At 36.9% G+C, this 18,978-nt stretch overlaps 1 protein-coding gene across 7 annotated transcripts in view; it reads left to right on the top strand.

Annotated features, from left to right (window-relative positions):
- Positions 1–18,978, top strand: part of PDE4B (phosphodiesterase 4B) — a 560,636-nt gene that overhangs the window by 528,923 nt on the left and 12,735 nt on the right. For 6 of the 7 annotated variants that reach the window (XM_032296712.1, XM_032296711.1, XM_032296713.1 and 3 more), the window contains one exon: positions 13,514–13,607. In XM_032296712.1, the coding sequence (XP_032152603.1) occupies positions 13,514–13,607 (94 nt within the window). Of the gene's footprint in view, positions 1–1,079; positions 12,889–13,513; positions 13,608–18,978 lie in introns of those variants that run through there. The other variant, XM_032296717.1, reaches the window with a different exon arrangement.

Genomic DNA, 18,978 nt, shown 5'->3' with positions numbered 1-18,978 from the left:
CAAGATCCTAGTGGACTTAGGTACAATGGTGTTGGCAGCTACCTATTGAGAAATAATATAAATGTAATTAATGCCTTGTAAATATTTTAAATCAAGTAAGTCTAATTTACAGCATACAGAGACACATTTTAATGTATTTAGCTAACCTAAAATGAGTCTTAGTACTTGTAGACCCCTGAGTTAAGCCAATACTGCAAATATTTTGCCATAAAGTTTGGATAAATAATAAACTATTAATATAATAATTTTAAATGTGGGGAAAAATCATGAGAAAATGACTCGGGGAATTGATCATCTTGGGATAATGTTCATAAGGGAAATTATTCCTAGAAGATCCTTGACAGTCTAATGTTAGCTCTTTTTGTCTCCATAATTTCTAATCATTATTTATGTTAAGAAGTAGAACAAAGTAAAAGAAAATTCCTTAGCATGTAATGTAAGAAATGAAAAGAACATTTCTAATTCTTAAGTGAGTAAGAAAGCTTAGTGTTTTGACTATTGGAATAAGATATAGAAAATGTGAATTAAAAAGCTAAAAGGAGGCTGGGTGCAGTGGTCACGCCCGTAATCCCAGCACTTTGGGAAGCCAAGGTGGGTGGATCACTTGACATCAGGAGTTTGAGGCCAGGCTGGCCAACATGGTGAAACTCTGTCTCTAATAAAAAAAAAAAAAAAAAAAAAAAAAATTAGCTAGGCGTGGTGGCACGCACTGTAATTCTAGCTACTCAAGAGGCTGAGGCAGGCTTGAAACCTGGAGGCAGAGGTGGCAGTAAGCCGAGATCACATCCACTGCACTGCAGCCTGAGCAACAAGAGCAAAACTCTGTCCAAAAAAAGATAAAATGAAGCCAGGCCAGTGGCTCACATCTGTAATCCCAGCACTTTGGAAGGCCTAGGAGGGAGAATCACTTGAGGTAAGGAGTTCGAGACCAGCCTGGCCAATGCAGAGAAATTCTGACTCTACTAAAAATACAAAAATTAGCCAGGCACCATGGTGTGTACCTGTAGTTCCAGCTACTGGGGTGGCTGAGGCACAAGAGTTGCTTAAGCCCCGCAGGAGGAGGTTGTAGTGCACCAAGATGGCACTGCACTTCTGCACTCCAGCCTGGGCAGTGGGAGTGAAACCCTGTCTTAAAAAATAAATAAATAAAAAGAAAAAGAAAAGAAAACATAAGCCAAAATGGAGATTTTACTGAGGGAAAATACATTTAAGGGCTAGGAGAATCATTTGAGTATAAGAAAGGAATGGCACAGATTTTTTAAGAGACAAAAATTTCTAGTAAAATTTTTAGTAGCCGATTTAAACAGTGGATTTCCAACTTCCTCTCTACCCTCAATGTCAGAAAACCTATGGAAAATGTAGTTTAAAAATATCAGTAGGAGCTTTATCATCACTTGAGAATAAAGAAACACATCATCATCATATTCCTTGCCTAGAAAACTTCCTCTCGGCTCAAGTATGTCATCAGATCAGACCCTGTGCTATGATTCTGCTCCTAGGACACCAAACGCTGGGGCTTTTTTGAAACCCTGCCTTAGCTATCCTAACTTCCATAACATTTTCATAGACCATCCTCTTACCTATCTTATCAATTAATACCATAGCTAACATTTTAGTTATCTGAGATTTTATTTATATCTGCTCAGATTGCAAGTTGTGAATGTTTGAGACTTCACTTTCCTTGCAGGATTCTAGCTAAAACATGGCAAGGAGGCATAAATCTTTTTCTGTTTAATTGTAAGGATGGAAGTGAAAAGCAAAGAAAGTTTTTGTCAGTTGGTGGTAGTTGAGTTTGGGTTTACTTTTAAAAGCTGTCTGCAATTTTCTTGGTCATTTAAGAAATGTGTTGATGTGGGGACTTTTAATAGACCATCTTGCTTTTAAACAATGCTGGGATGGGTAATGACCTCATTGGTGGGCACAGCACAATAATAAAGATGGAAAAATTTTTTTAGTATTTTCCAAAAATGTAAAGTTATGGAGTATTCTTAGACTATCCAATGACAATATGCATTTCTGGTATACTTTTGTGTGATGGTGAGAAGCTAGAGACCTTCTACTGGGTCACTAATGAAATGGACTCCAACTCCCACTCTGGATCTTTCACTCATAATCCACAAGGATTAATTTAACCAGCCAGATGCTACCCATTTGCCAAGCTGAAAGGACACAGTGCCCTCCCTGCCTGTAGCCCTTGTCTGTTGTGATTGCTACTGCTGGCTCCATTCTATAAGTGAGTCAGATGATTTAGATACATATATGTTTACTAACGCAATGAGTATGTTTTTCTTGGCCAGGCCCAGTATATTATTTGTGTTCTTGACAGAGAGAGCTATCACTGGAGTTTTTTCCTGTTGTGTTTTAACACTCAGGAACTGGTTGTGCAAAACTTGTTTGCATCTTTTTTGTGTATTGCATGGGAGCGTCCTTGAGAACACCTTGTCAAGATTTACTAGTATTATTTTTTTAAATATTTAAAAATCAGTATCATTTAATTTCAGTGAATTTGCTTCAATTTATTGGAATTAATTACAAATACTTTTGTACTTATACTTTCTTTTATATATTTAAAGTATTAAGATAAAATTATTGCCTAATGCTGTATTATATGTCTGACATAGTAAAATTTGCAAACTCAGAAAGGTCACATATTGTTTATTAAGACTCTTTAGCGCCCTAAATACAGTGCTGAAATAGAAGAACCTTGTCAAAAATAAGCAAGTAGGAAAATACTCTCTTTGTTTTAAAAAAGTTAAATACATTGGGTTGAGCTATTTTTTGTAAAGTTAATAAAGGAGGAATAGAGATTAGGAAAAATTCAGGAAATTCCGATCACTGCTCTTCAGATTTCACCACATGATCCAGGACTTCATTTTCCCAGAAAACTCCACATCTGCCCGAGGGAACATTAGTTATGAGACAATGCAGAGATGTCTAAGGCTTATTTCCTCACTTAAAATTCATTTGCTCTCAAAGTTTCCTGTGGTACCAGGATAAAGCATTAAAAGAGTTATTCTCTTTAAGTTATAGCTATTTCTTATTTGCATTTTGTTAGATCCAATGTAGCATGGTACTGAAACATATTTGAAGTGTCCCTTCCTGCATACACAGTGCTCTCACTTGTGTTCTCATATGACACTCACCCTGAGGAAGATCTCACGTTGTATCCCCGTTTTCAGATGTGAAACTGACGTTCAGGAAAGATAATCGATTTATCCAAATCCTTTACCTACTAAATGCAGGACTTAGAGTCAAATCTTGTTCTCTTTTCTCAAAAGTTGAATAATTTAAAAATAAAAGTTAAAGGGAAATCCACAGTGTAATGTATTATATTCTTGTATAACTTGTTAACAAAACATATCATCATAGAATTTTAAAGCTAGAAGTCAACCAAGTCTTGTTTTTCAGACCTCAGTTTAGATATCATCTCTTTAAAAAGACCTTCTGTAATTACCGTAACTCAGCAGCTTGTTGGTTTTACAATATACTATCACAATTTATGGTTTCTGGTTTTGATCATGGAACTTGGTTTTTACTTACATCTTTCATTAGACTGTAACGTTACTGAAGACATAAATTGTGTCTACCTTGTTCACCAGCAAAGCCCCAGCAGTTAGAATAGCTGCAGGCACATGGTAGGCATTAGAATAAATACTTTTTGATCAATTGCATGAGGTTCAGAAACTTAATCTAATTTGTTCAGGACCAAGTATTTGTTAGTGGCAAATCCATTAGAACCCTGGAATCCTGTTTCCTGTTGTGCTGCAACGGCTACATGCCTGCCATGCCTAATTCCAGCTTCCCAATTGTTAGGTTGCATGAGAAATCCTCATCTGGTTCCCAATGACTCCCCAAAGTACCCTGAAAAAAAGGAAAACTTACTCCTTCCCTTCTCCTTCATCCAAAGTCAGATAACAAAGAACAAAGTTGTGAGGGACAAATGCTTTCTTCTGTGAGCAGAAATGGTTTTGGTTAAGGTTTTTGTTTGTTTGGTTGGCTTTTGGTTCAGTTTTGCACTATTTGGCTTACCATCCTCTCAAAAAGTCTGCATCCTGTGGGCAAGAATCTAAGCCCTTCAGAGACTGGCATTGGCTATTCCACACTCTGTGGAGAGCCTACTTATGAGCACATGTGTCAGTAACTTCGCCATTCTCCATATGTGCTGGAGAATAGCAGCCTAATTATCTGCCATTGCTTGGTTATGTTTTTTGTTCCTAGCATATTGGTGACACTCCTCTCACCTCAGCCACATATTCAGTTAATTCATATGTGTTACCACATTGGTTTCAACTGTGAAAATCTGAGCCAAAATACTTGTTACAGTTATCCTTATGTCAGGCAGATTTTGGTCATTCATGGCTTTTAATCAATAGATTAAAAATTGTAAAGTGTCTTAATTTGAGAAAATTGGCTAAACCAAGGAAGTATGAATGGATAGTTACCAACAGCTGGATTTCTCCAAACAGACTGTTTTGTATAGTATGGCTTAAACATAAGGCCATGTTGAGTTATGGAGGTTTTCATTTGACTTGCTTCATCTATCTTTCTGACAATTCTGGTTTAGGCTTCTTAGACTGGTGAATAATCTAAATGTCAACCAGAGAGTCTGAACTTCTATGAGTAACTCATGTGTCACATAACCTGTGTGACATAGCACTGCGTCATACCTGCAGCAGCATACTACTGCTGTCAACAATGAAGAGAAAGGTGTTTAGGTATCAAAGAACCAACTGAAACTTCCACCCAAAAGCAAATCCAAAGTGAGAAAGGTGCCATGAGCTCATTTTAAAATTTTAAATTATTTAAATTATTTTAAAATTTACAGATAAAACCAACTTCAAGTACAAATTCTGCAGAAGAAGGAGCACACACTAGGTCTCAGACACCTTGTGAGCCACTTTACATTTGTTATTCCTAATCTTCCCATTTCAAAGATAGAAAATTCTAGTCTCTAAGAGACTCAATGATTTGCCAAGTTTCTTAGACTAAGTTACAGTACGTATATTTTATTTCCAGATTCAGTTGACTTTTCAGATGCTCCTATGTCATGCTATTATGATGCTGGTTTAACTGTAACTCTGGTAAGGCAAACCTGCAACCAGCACCTCCTCTACTTCGTGTTTGCAGTAGAAGCTGCCTTTACAAAGCTTCCATGAACCCAAGAAACCTATATATCTTGGGGTGCATTGTCATTCAAAGCATCTCTCCATCTCTTCTAAATTATGATAACTAATAATAGAAAAAAATACATAACAAGCATAACTACCTTTTTAAATAGGATAAAATTACATAAGACGTAGCTTGTGTCTATGAAATTTATGTCTATTTTATAACTATGTTATGAAACTATTTTTGTCTTTTATAGTTTAAAAATATGTGCAAACCGCCAATCTGTAACAGATTTTTCTCAATTTGCCAGTGCATACTCTAGCCTAGGGATTAATGAAATATCAAAACAGATAGTAATATATACATTTTCAGGGAACAAAAGGGTGGGTCTATGTAGCCCAAAGTTTTTTTTTAATTTATTTGATAGACCCTAGAGTTGATCTTGAAAATTGCCAGATTAGTAGGCTGTCCCAGCCCTGAGAAACCACTAATCCTGAAGCACCAATTCCCAGGGCAGGTTTGGAAGCACTCCATTGTTTTTCACCTCAAGAGCTGTATGAAAGTCACCAGCTGAAATCCACACAATTACTATTAAACACAATGTATTCTACATGATTATTTTAGGGGGTGGAGTAATAATCTCAAAAACAAGCTATGGTAGATTTTTGTAGCTGCAAAAAATATTAGATAATTTAATAAGGCAGGATTTAAAACAACCTAAGAGGTACTATAGACTCAAAATGAAATTCAGTTCTTAAAGAGAATCATGACCAATACGTATGAGTTATGAAAAGAAAGTAGAATATTTGGGTTGTAGTTTCCCTGTTCTGTGTAACTACTTTCAGGTCAGATATGAAGGTCCCAAAACATAGGTCCTATTTTTCACTAGTCAGGAAAGGACACTAGACTGCATGGTGTATGGTCTGACCCACGAAAAGTCTTCTGATTGTTGAAAAATACTATACGTTGTAGAGCTTCTAGCTGTGAAATGTTTCGAAAGAAACATTTAGCCATCTACTTTGGAATCATATTAATGTCCTGTGGTCTTAGAATTGGCTCTAGAAGTTTTCAGTTAAATATTAGCCATTACATCTGCACACAAAAAAAGTTGTAGAAAGGCTTAAATGGAAAAACAAAAGAGTAAATGAATAATGTACCTTAATTCCTTGATTTTTTAAATTGTTCTCAGTTACTGTGATAATTTTTGTCGTCTGTTGAAAAAGGCTTCTGCTATATTTAATTATCACACCATCATCTCAAGTCTTCAAAATTCCTTTTTTTTTTTTTTTTTTTTTTTTTTTTTTTCTCTATTAACAGACAGAGTAAAAGGGAAGGGTCAAGTATATGAAATAAAATTGTGAAGCTCCAGGAACAGTTTTAGGCCTTATGTTTCTCATTGGACGAAAAGGCTTCTGTCAAAAAGAAAAGTTCGAAAATTTTAAATTATCTGAAAATATATAGTGCCCCTAAAACTAGCATATATATGAGTGTATGGCCTGGAAATCCCATCTCTTCATAGGCTATTAGGACATGCAGTATCAGAACCATATTTACAGAAAAAAAAAAAAAAAGATAAAGAAAATTGTTGTTTATCTGAAATTCAAATTTAACTGGGTGCCCTGAATTTTTATTTGCTAAATCTGGCAACCTTATATATGTGGAAACATACATATAGTTTATAAATATTATATATGTAGTTTAAAATGCATAGTGAATGTATCAGTCTTTAGGTATAGTTACAGTATCTTTTGTCCATTTGATTATTACACCGCTACAGCAACTTTCAGAGTTAAGACAATGTTCAATCATGAGAAATTGCTATAAACATTCTTATGAGAATCACTTTGGGTCTAGGAAATGTCAGTTTTTTGGTGTTTCAATAATGTGTGTTATATCATCTCTTGAGAAGTTTTCAGAAATTCTGAGAAAAAAATGGACAGCAGAAAAGGGTTAGATAGATAGGAAGAAATATCTAACAATTTGGAGAGCTGTTCAAGCCCTAATCTCAAGCTGTTGAGTAGATATATTCAAATTTGTTTGATCTTTTGATATTTTTCAATTCTGAATTAAGGCACTGATGGTTTTTCTCTGCTTTGCCTTTTAATATGTCACTTAAGCAGATACTTGTCCTTTAACCAGTAAGTAGAATTGATTCTACTTCTGCTTCATCCTAATTTTCGATGCGGAATAATAGTAGATGTATTCATGCGTGGTTTTCATTAGATACTTACTTATTGATTACTACATCTCTGGGCAGTTAAGAAAAGAATCACTCAATTCTAATATGTTTAGAAGAGTTTCTTTCTGATTTGGCACAGGGACAGTGAGAATGACCTCACTGTGTTTGTCCCCTGGCACATCAAAGGTTTGCTGCAGGTGTTAGTACAGCAGAACTTGTTTGCTAAGATGACCCATTATGGAACTCTAGCTGATTAAGCAGATATTAACGGACAATTGCATGTCCATTATTACTTCTTTGACCATATTACCAACTCAACTCAATTTTGCTTGCTTTTCAAATAAGACAAACCTGTCAATAAAGAAACTGGACATCAAGTTTCAAAAAATTGGTAGAGTTTATAGGGAAATGTAAAAAGGAGGGAAGAGATGATACACACATTGTCAAATATTCTGAAATGTTAAGAATTGTGGAAATTGTAAGTTTCGTAAGGAGTTTTAGACAAAGGACACTATAGCCCCATTTTGTTTTTTCTTTTTCATTTTAGACTTAGATTTGCTTTACTTCTTTGGGTCTTCATTTCTTCCCATGCAAAATATCTGTACGTCAAAAGGAAGGTTAGAGGTTAGCCATTTTACCACTAAAGAAACTGAGCTCCAAGAAGTTAGCTTACCCACGATTACACTTGTGGTTAGCGCCAGAGCTAAGACAAGGATAAACTCTGTTGACTTCGTTTCTCACTAAACTGTACCACTGCAGTTTCAACTTCTTTCTACCACTGCCAGCATTCTGTGCCTTCAGGAGGAATTTTCAGCCTCTTCACTTTCCTGATGCCCAGGAATTCTTTTTAAGTTATATGACTAACAAAGTATAAAATATGAGTCAAGAGTTAGTCCCTAATAAAGTCATTGTGACTTTAATGACTTCGGCAGTTGTTTCATACTGCAAAAACAGGAAAATCCCACACAATAAGGCGCCTGTCTAACAGCTGGGCTCCTGCGTAGAAGGCCACCCACAAGAGTAACTAACTGCTGGGGCTGCCTTCCTCTCTTTGACACCTTTTTATGCCGTTCTTACTGTTTTCCCCTATTGATCTCATGAGGTTATCAATGAGAGGAAGGTACCCACTTTAGCTAGTCTTTGATAGGCTGAAGAATAGTTTTGATCACTTAGGATTCACTCCTAAGTGATTTTTCAGTTCACCTTCAATAGGCCTAACTTAGTCTTAGAAGTAGCTCTTTGATAGGCTTTATACTAGCTTCGTTATCACTCTTCTGGATTGTTTTATTCTCAAAAACATAAAATCGCCAAATTTTAGATGTGAGAACACCCCGCAATCATTCCAGTTCACTCCTCCTTTGTGATTAGTTTAACTAAAAACTCATTATCAAGATAGTACCTATCTTGCCTATGGATCTTGCGTAAAGCTCAAACTAGTTCTCCCATGAGAAATATAGAAAAGTAAGGAAGTGTCCTATCAATTCAGAAGAAACTGGCTCAGAAGAAATAATCTCTGTATGCAGTGTTGAAACTAAAACAAAACGGAAGCCATCAAACAAAATGTTCCTACCAAGTGTAATTGAATTTCAGCTTTTGTTACTTATTCTCTACTTTTAAAATGACTTTTCACTATTAAAGGAACTTATTCAAAAAAAATCAGACAATTTTATAGAAAAGGTATATTCTAGGCAAATAATATTAAATCACTTATATAGAAAATATACATACTTCCCTTTTCAAAAAATAGCTGCAATTTCTAGCAGTATATGTGAATCTCGTGTTGGGCATCTCCTTAAAAAGGCATTGGAGGAATTTTTATTACTAAGAGTTCATTCATAAACTTTGCTTGTCTGTGTTGAAAAGGGGCATTGGTCATTTACTCTGGGGACATTATTTCTAGGTAGGCTCTGACAGGGTTTTCTTGTGAAGGCAGATTCTTAGGAAAAATAGTATCTGTGTACATGAGACAGTAGAGACACATTTATCTTTAAAATAGTGTGTTCCTGTTTATGGATTTCTCTACTGCATTTGATAAAGTAAATAACACCCATTTCCTTTCAATTCAGTAACTCCTTGGGATACAGTTTTACCCAGGAGCTATTTTACCTTCAAATCTGGACAAAACATGTAACTTAATAAATAGAGAGACTCCAAAAGTCTTAGACTATAAAACTCTGAGGAATGATAAATGCTGCTCTTCCTTTGTTACGGTCTGAAGCATTTTCAGTTTGAGTTGTTTTCCTCAGTCATGTAGAGGGAGTTTTGTTTTCTGGGAAGTCTTGGTTGCTGGTAAATAATGTGTCCAAACTGTAGGAGGCAGCCACAAAATTTATTATACAGTATAAAAGGTTAGGGTTGAAAGGCTGAGATCCTAAAATCATGCATCATTCTCATTTTACACATGAGAGGTGATGTGACTACACAGGAGAGTGAGAGCTGAGACTGAAAAGTCAAGATCCGTCTACTGCTACTGTGGCTGCCTCTGGCTCACCAGAAACACTCCTATGTGGGAGTCAGATGCTAAAAGCCCAACTAAGCCTAGATCCTCCACTGTCTCCTCAGGCTTAACCTCAAACGTAACTCGTATCTATTCTATTTCTTAATGTGTCTCATCACACAGTTAAACACTAGTCATACTAACTGGACTCTACATAAACTAGAATGTAATAGATACCCTTCCATCCCCAGCCCCCCACTGTCTGCTCCTTGAAGGCCATTTCTGCCTTTCTTAGTTGTACAGAGCCCAACATAAATGGGCCCTTCATAAGTGCTTTTTGATGAGAGCAATGATTGCCTTCCTCAGTGTGGTTGGGCCCTCCCTTATGGAGAAGGGAAACCAACAGTCGTTGCTAAGCAACATTAAAGGACTAGGTTAGTTTCTGACACCAAGTGACCGCCATCTGCATACTTCGCCATGTTTTGTGTTTTACGGTTGCCTTGAGATGACTTTGCTTTTTGGTAGCATTACCATGCGCTTAGCAAAGACTTATAGACGAACTAGTTTAGACCTCGGAAGAAGGAAGGTGATATTCATCTGTTAATGTTTTACATGGGTACACTGATCCCTTTGGTAAACTATACGAGAAAGGTTAGGAGTTTGGTTTATTTTCACCCCGCAGCTGTGAGCCACCTCCCTGATCTCATATTGGATGTGATTGACAGTGTATCCTAACAGGGTCCTATGGCAATGGGAGGCTGTAGAAAGAAAATAAACAGAGAAGTCTTTCCTCTTACAGCCTTTTATGATTCAATTTGTACCTGCCCCTATCTTCTGAGCAGAGATGCTGATATAGCTAATAAAGAATGGGCCCTATATTTGCTGTTGTGGTTAAACAACATGCCCTAAAATACCTATTTCTACTAGAATGAAAGCTGATTAAAAGCAGGAGAAGAATTTTTGTTTGTTCCTTTGTTATTGTTGTTGTTTTCACTGCTATATCATCACTGTTTTCCCTGAACATTTTAGGTATTCAATAAATAGTGGGAAAATAAATGAAAAAAAAGGGCATTATTGAACTAACACAAACCCAATTGACTCTAAAATGTTCCTAAGTATTTCAGAGAGACTAAAGGAGGCAAAATGAGACGATTGTTTGAGCGTTACATTTGACTAAGTCTAGTGCAGAGAAAATTATGGAAGAAATTATCTGTCTCTAAGCTTTTTGCAAGATATTTTTACGATGATCCAAGTAAAGTTTACCTGTCTGCCAAAATTCAGTTTATCAGTCAGAGCATATAAACCTGTCTTCTCCAGCTTCTGAGTCTGCAGCGTGCCTGTCTTTTGAGGATTAAAATGAGAGGTGATTGTGACTGAGCAGTTGTGTCTTTAAAAATAAATAATTTGGAATTCATGCGATTCACCTGGAGTTCAAAATTGCACAGAGGTTCAATAAGTAAAACATTCTAGCTGAGATGATTGATTCAGAGATGCCTAGTTACTAACATATTGTATAATGGGAAACACACACATATGCAAGCAGGGTTACCCAGAAAGAGGGTGATTGGACATCTTTGAGAACAATGCATGGTGCAGTGAGCCAGCAGGCAGAAATACTGACTTGCATTGGCTTCACTTCCAAAAGCAAGGTCTCCTAGGCACAGGCGATGGCAGGACCCGGGGCTTGGATACTTGAAATAAAGCTATTGTTGGATGCGGATGCTCATTTGAAAGGGGAATGCCTCACAGGAAAAAGAGCCAATTGCAAGTTGGGGCTGTTGCCATGGTGCTTTGCTATTCCTTCAACTTGTTATAAATGAAATCCTGGGAGTCCAGGGGTAGGGTAACCTGGGGAGAGATGAGGGAAATGAGATGAGCCTGGGGGCAGGAATCCCACTGCAGTAAAGCTCTAGTGTTTCCTCTTGCGTGTGCTCTAAGGCTGACAGGAGAAGGGAGGGGCTGGGAAGAAGGGAGGGAGAAAACTGCCGGGAAGGAATGACTTTCGCAGCATGCCCGGGATTGCTAAGATAAAATAAAAATTAATTTAAATCCTCAGATTTCTAATGTGAATTGGAAGATGTAACACTAAATATCAAACAAGCATAGTCACTCATAACCCCAAGTAATTCACCATTCTTTCGGTAAATGAATGTTCATATTTCCTAACACACTCTCAATACTGGATGGAAAGGTGAAAAGAGTTTAATACATTTGTCTTATGCAATCCAACATGCATATTAATGAGCTGACGAAGGTAGAAACTTGCAGGCTGCATAGGAAGTACTTTTCAAATGAAATAAATTAATTTCATTCCCATTCATTTTACTATGAAAAGAGGCTAAGTGCATTGGCATACGTTTGGTGTACGACAAGTAATCCTCCAAAAAGCTAGTTTTCAAAAATTCTTGCGTACCGGCAGCCTAGTCTGAAAACAGCGACAGTCCTAACCTTTTCGAAATGTTTGTTTAAGTGTTCAGAAGTCGGTTAATCAAATGCATCATCACTTTGATCAATTAGAGCGGCTGGATTTTTGTGCAGAGGCTGCATCTGCAGAATTCTGGTCTGCAGTGGAGAGAGAGGGTTAAGGAACACCTAGTTGAAATGGGGGAGGGTACCGACTTCAGATTTACTTAAATATTCATGGGGCTTCCTCCATTTTAATCTTCTCCTTTTTAAAAGATGGCTGTGTTTCCTAGTCTGGCAATTCCTCAGGAAAGAAGAATTGCTTCTTCCTTGCAGAGTTCAGCTGAGTAGGACTAATGTAGAGTGGAAACCCCTTCGGCCACCAGGACTATTCATAATTCTTAAGTGCTTCAAACCAGCCAGCTGAATACATTTGGACAGGCTCTTGCTCCTTCGTGCAATTCCTGATTTCATTACTCTCTTCTGCCAGGAAATAAGCGAGGAGCATAGGCTTCTTGCAAGAATGGAGTGCGAAGATGGGCTTTGTTTGGCTTAGGAAATGCCATACATTTTGGAGGTTTTGTCTTTTCTAAGTTTTGATTATTTTGTCACTGGATCTGCAGGGCTTTCCTGATCCTTTCGGGATTGCTCTCTCAGAACTGTGAATTCTTTCAAAGGGATTTGTGGATTGTGGCAAAGAGAGCATTCCAAAATGCCTGAGGCAAATTATTTGTTATCTGTATCTTGGGGTTACATCAAGGTGGGTTAATTTAATTGTGTTCTGTGTCTTTGACAAAATGTGAAACATTTACCTCTGTGTTTTCTGTGAAGTAGAGGACATCTGTAATGATTTAATTTGTGTGTTCCTTTAACCCACTGGGACCTCTTATTTTGAAAGAAGAGCATGTTATTTTACATTTTATTTCAGTGTACTATGCTGTGTTTTAAATGTATTCTTTTTACTTAACTCTGTTTTTTAAAAGATGCTTTTTTCTTTTTTCCTTAAACTTTTCACATATAATCTCCTGTCACCAAATAGGTTATTAAATTATATTTTAGAGGTAATTTCTGACAAATGTATTTTTAAAAGTAGTTACAGTTTCAAGTGGAGTGATCTTGACCTCTATTAAAATTCCTTTTCCTATGTTTGCATCTTCAAAAGTAATCAAATGTTAATTCTAAGAAATCTTAAGAAAACCTCTTTTCCTAAAGTGACGTTGGAATAATTTCAAATTGAAGAGATATGTTTTGTAGACACAGTGTTATTTATCTAATGTTGTCTGCTCATCCAGTCTCTTGATTCCTGGACAGTAAAGTTGGAAACACTTAAAGTGAACATTTGCTCTTTTTAAAGTGTTTAATGCATTTTTGTTCTTTATAAACAGTTCAAAAGAATGCTGAACCGGGAGCTGACACACCTCTCAGAGATGAGCCGATCAGGGAACCAGGTGTCTGAATACATTTCAAATACTTTCTTAGGTAAGATATTAACTGGAAAAAAACCTGTTTTATAACTGGGGTTATAAAATTAATTTCTACAACCTATCAAGGACATCCCCATGTGAATTTGGGATGGAGCTGAGTCATAGAAAAAATCCATTTAACATAATAACTAAGGCCAGTCTTCAAAAGAAAAAAAAAAAAATAAGCAGGAAGATCATCATGTTTTTGAAAAGAAGAATTAAAATACCCATCCAAGAGAGAGGGTTATTATGGGCTAATTGTATTTAAACACCTTGTCTGCCTGCCCACTTCCATCTTTGCTAAGACCTCTGAAGTAATGAGGGAAATCCAATCATCCAAGCCCTAGAGGCAGTGCCATTGGCTCCTCTGACAGGGTACTCTTTCAATTCTTTCAATAACTGGGCTTTGAGCAAAAGGTTTCCTCTATGATGTTTTGAAGGGTATATGGCTGAAGAATAATTCTATAGTGATTTGGTCTGTGAGAATAAGCTTTGGAAATACTTTGGCTATTGTTTAGCTAAGTTATTTAGGATGGTAAGGGGGAGAATTTTAATATTATCTGAAGGATTTCATCTTCTGCAAGCAGCCTCATTATCTTCCCAATCTGATACTTTATCTATTGTCTGTTGTTACATTACTGGTATTTAACACATGATATTGACCAAAAAGGATTACATGAATGGTCCTCAACTATTGTCATGCATGTTATTTGATTATCTGGGATTTTTAAATTCGGACTTAAAGGCAACTATTGTATAATGAACCTATTTGGACTGTTTTGATTTAAGAAGTCCTACAGAACCTGCAAGCCTGTACATCAAAATAACTGGATGGCATTTAGATTCCGATTCTGTTGCATCCTCTCTTCTTTTTGGCATAGCCATATAGCATTAAATCAATGAGCATTTTCCTTGATGCCTTATTGAAGCAAATACCTCTTCTGGTTTTATTTCTAAAATCAATCCTGTTTCTCTAACACCAAAGCAGTTCTTGCTATCAGCAGATCAATCAGCCCTCTCTTTGAGCAGCCTCATGCAGAGCTTACTGTATTACTCTGCAGCAGATGGTCACCAGACATGATTATCAAGTGCCTTTCTAACTGTTTCTAGTATGTGAATTTCTGCAGCACATGATTTTCTTCAGCTGCAGTTGCGACACCTTTGTCGAAGAACAAAGGAGAAGAATTTTCATCCATCCTAGCTCCCAGAGGTGCCTAGAATCTAACTCTACAGAAAACATTACACACTGATCGTTTTCTTCTCTCTTTATCCCTTTGAAGACAGGGATCTTCTGCAGAGCAATTTCAGATATACCCTGGCTTGTGTAACGCCCAATTATTTTTCATTAGCTGGGAGCTGTTTTAGGGACATTTTACCAGTTAATGACTGTGGGAGATGAGAATAAAATCAATACTGCAAGAATCCATTTTTGTCTTCCTAAGCATTGCATTTTAAAATATGAGGGCTTGAGGACTTCTCAGAAGAGACTCTTACTACTGGAGTTAAAGTTATATGAAATCCCTGAAACCTTAATCATCCAAGACTGGACCTAAGCAGTCTTCTTGCTTTATAGTCTCTTTCAGTAGCTGCTTACCAAGGACAACAGGAATATCTTAGTCTACTAATTAATCTTTTTTATCATTATAGGCAACCAAGAAAGAAAGTTGATAAGATAATAAATATAATTCATTCCTCAGAGTAGAAAAAAATAAAAAGGAAAATTTAAAAAGATACTAAATATGAGCTCTCAGTCTCAACACTGTCTTAAGATCAGGCAAACGTCAACTCTTTCTTGCCTATTCTACTTGCTATTTACGTAGATCTCTTGAGGAAAATCAGTCATTTGGCTTCTCATTGTTCTAAAAATTAAATTCAAGAGCAAATTGTTGAGGAAGATTATTAGAATCTCAATATTTACAAACTCTTAGCATTAGGAGGGTGGTGTATGTGAGTAGGTGTATGTGTTTGAGGGTGTATGTGGTAAACCCCATGAAACAGAATGGACAGGCAGATTAGAATTTTAAATGTTTTTGAGAAAACAGAGAAAGAAAAAAACCTATCATATTACAAAAGATGCATCAGTTGCCTCACCTGTAAAGTGGGAGCACTGGTATATATGACATCTCATATCCCTTCCAAATCTAATTTCCTATGACTCTGATATGAACTGAGTTTATCAGTTTTGCTAAAAGACATGCCTGGCCACCTAGATTTTCTGTGGTGAACCCTAGGCTTGTAATTTGACAATCTTAAAAAACAAACACATGAAGCTTGTTTCCAGACTGCCTATGCAGAGCATGGAACTTTCAGTCTTAACCTGTGAGCATGGTGAATGTGCCTGGAAGACCATGAAGCCTTCTTCATAAACTTACAGATCTCCAAGGGAACCTAAAACCTTGTAGTCTAATTCTCTCATTTTATAGGAGAGAAAACAGGGGGGACCAGAGGGATGAAGTAACTTGACCAAGATCGCTTGGCTAATATTTTCCTCAGTCAGAAGTAGGACTTAGCTCTCTTGACATCTAGACCTAAATACCTTGTCAATTCTTTAACAAGGAAAGAAGGCTGTTAGGAATGCAGAACATATAGAAGAAAATCAAATAAGGACTCTTAAGTAATACTTATAATATTTTGGCAACAAGTCTTTAGGAATCAGGATGGTTGGACCCAAAAATAAAATGTTTACTAACAGGCTGGGTGTGGTGGCTCATGCCTGTAATCCCGGCAATTTCGGAGACCGAGGTAGGCAGATCACTTGAGGTCAGGAGTTTGAGACCAGCCTGACCAACATGGTGAAATTCTGTCTCTATTAAAAACACAAAAATAGCTGGGCATGTTGGTGCATGCCTGTAGTACCAGCTACTCAGGAGGCTGAGGCAGGAGAATCACTTGAACCCAAGAGAAGGAGGTTGCAGTGAGCCAAGATCGCGCCATTGCACTCCAGACTTGGCGACAAGAGGGAAACTGTGTCAAAAAAAATGTTTATTAACAGTTTCCAATAATCGGAAAGGTCCTTGTAAGACCATAGCAACCATCCCAGTGAGCACAAAATAGATCTTAGTAATTTACCTTAAACCTGAAGAGCAATATCTCAATAGTAGCCATTAAATGTTAAAAATGTGTCATCCAGGGAGGAGGGAAATCCCTTAATCTAGAGATATGTGAAACTTGTGTTGTTCCTATCTTTAAAGAAAAATGGTGCAGGGAGACAGGGAGAAAGGCCGGCAGCAGACTCTATTTACCAGTCCAGACACTCACTGATGCTGTCGTGTAATGGGCTCCTGGTTGCTGGTACAAGGGGAAATAGAAGTGTCTAATTTCAGGGGAAATAAAGCAGGACCTAAGGAGGAGGAGAATAAATAATGCAAGATTTTTAGATGTTATATTACAATTAGTTAATATTTTCATGAACAGAGAAAAGTCATCCTTTTAAATCCTCTACTTACCATCTCAAAAGCTAGAACTTAGAATTTTCAAGATGCAAGGAAAAGAGCTTAGGAATTTTGCATAATTGAAAAGTGTAATCTAGCAAGACATGAACCTCAAATTATGCCAGTAACAGAATTTAGACGAGACTAATTTTTGTATCTGCTTTTTGTTTGTTTTATACTAGCCAACTGTTTGCCCACTGTATTCTGACCATTCCATAAATGTAAATTCACTCACTGTTTATTGTGATTTTTTTGAGTCTGAATTTCTGATTATTTCCACACTGTGCTGGCTAAGCATTTAATAGAGGAAATTCAGAATAGGGAAACCTATCAGTTGTTCCAATGCCTGCATAGGGAAACACCCATTAATGTCAAGTTGGCACTCTTTGTGAATAATAGTCTTCTTCTTTACTGCAGTGTTCCAGACACAGTAGTGGCTCAGCTCAGTTACTCACTGGCGCAGTGAATCTTTAATTAAACAAAGGGAAAAAGCTGCTAGTCTTACTAGAAATGGTTATATGTGCAGTGACACAGGAGAATCTAAGAGCCTTTTTAACCAGAGGTAAAGAATGGTGGTTAGAAAGGCAGGTCCTATTATGGCCTTTCATTTTAGCAAAAAGTAGTATAATAGACGTTAAAGTGACAGGGAAAAAAGTAAATTCAAAATAATATAATATATGGTTTCTATGCCAGAGATTGTGTGGCAGGAAAGAGATTTTTAACAGGAACCTCAAGGCCTGGGTTCTATGCTATTAAATCACTGTGCCTGGAACAAAGTGATTGCAAAATAAATATCTGTTAAATAAATTGCCCTTTGAGCTTGGGCAAGTTGCTGACTTCATCTGAAAAATGAGAGTGTGGGATTGTTATTGGTTCTCAAACCTGGCTCTGATTATCCAAGTCACTCGGGAATCTTTTTTAAAAATACTGATTCAGTAGGGTTGGGTGGGGTTGTAAATCTGTATTTTTCTGAAGTTTCCTGGGTGCTTCCAATGGTGGACTAGGTTGGAAACCCCTCAACTAATTGAGATGACCACTAAAATTCCTTCCTAAGCAAAAGTCATAGGCTTGTGAGTGTAGGTGCTTGTGGAACCTAGGGACAATATTGAGACGTTAGGGATGGAGAATTCCCTTGCTTCAGCCCCACAGAGAAGTAGTGAGGTGTACACAAAGCTGGTACTGTCTCACCGTGCTTGCTTTGCTCTGACGAAGTGTCCACAGGGACCTATGAGCAGCCAGAGGTCTCTGGGGAAAACATGTGACTGTGCCATTATCTGCAAAAGTCTGAAAGCAAATCGTCTAGATCCCAGAATGCCATCTGGGAGCATGTCATTTTCACTGTAAGTAGCAGTGATAAATGTAGGTACTTTTGAAAGCTGCATTAACTCTTTCAGACACAGAGTATCATTGAGTTCAGTGAAGTAGTAGTTATGCAATTTAAGAAATGATTGCCTCTGTGCACTCATTTGTTAATGAGTGGCATCCCTGTGGCCTGAAAGAGTTAATGAATTTTTTTCAGAAGTACTCAGGATACAGCTCCCTGTGAAGTGAAATGGCGTATTTGATTGCTGATATTTTTAATAGCACAATGTAAAGGAAAGAGCTTCTATAAGCAGGTAGGCACTTTTTTTTTCACCAATCCTAGCTCTACTGTTACTTTGTTGTAACGTAATTTTTAAAAATATGAGGTATCATAAATACTTAATAACCTTAAATATGTTAATAAGTATAATGCTTATTATAAATGAGAGGCCTTATTATTATTTACTAGTAGAATTAATGGGCATAAGGCATGAAATAAACTGAAATTATAGTCTTCCTCTAACCTCAGTGGTAATAAACCAAACCCTTACAGTAATTGTTTAAAAATTATGAACCACTTATATTTCTAACATATATACTGCTCATTTAAACTGAGCCCTTGCTAAAGCCTTATGGATTTTTCAATTTTTTTAA

Source organism: Sapajus apella, unplaced genomic scaffold (assembly GCF_009761245.1).
Source record: "Sapajus apella isolate SASKATOON/1434 unplaced genomic scaffold, GSC_monkey_1.0 scaffold36, whole genome shotgun sequence".
Classification (NCBI taxonomy): Eukaryota; Metazoa; Chordata; class Mammalia; order Primates; family Cebidae; genus Sapajus; species Sapajus apella.
Note: the sequence above shows the minus strand (reverse complement) of the source record. Positions and strands in the feature narration are given on the sequence as shown.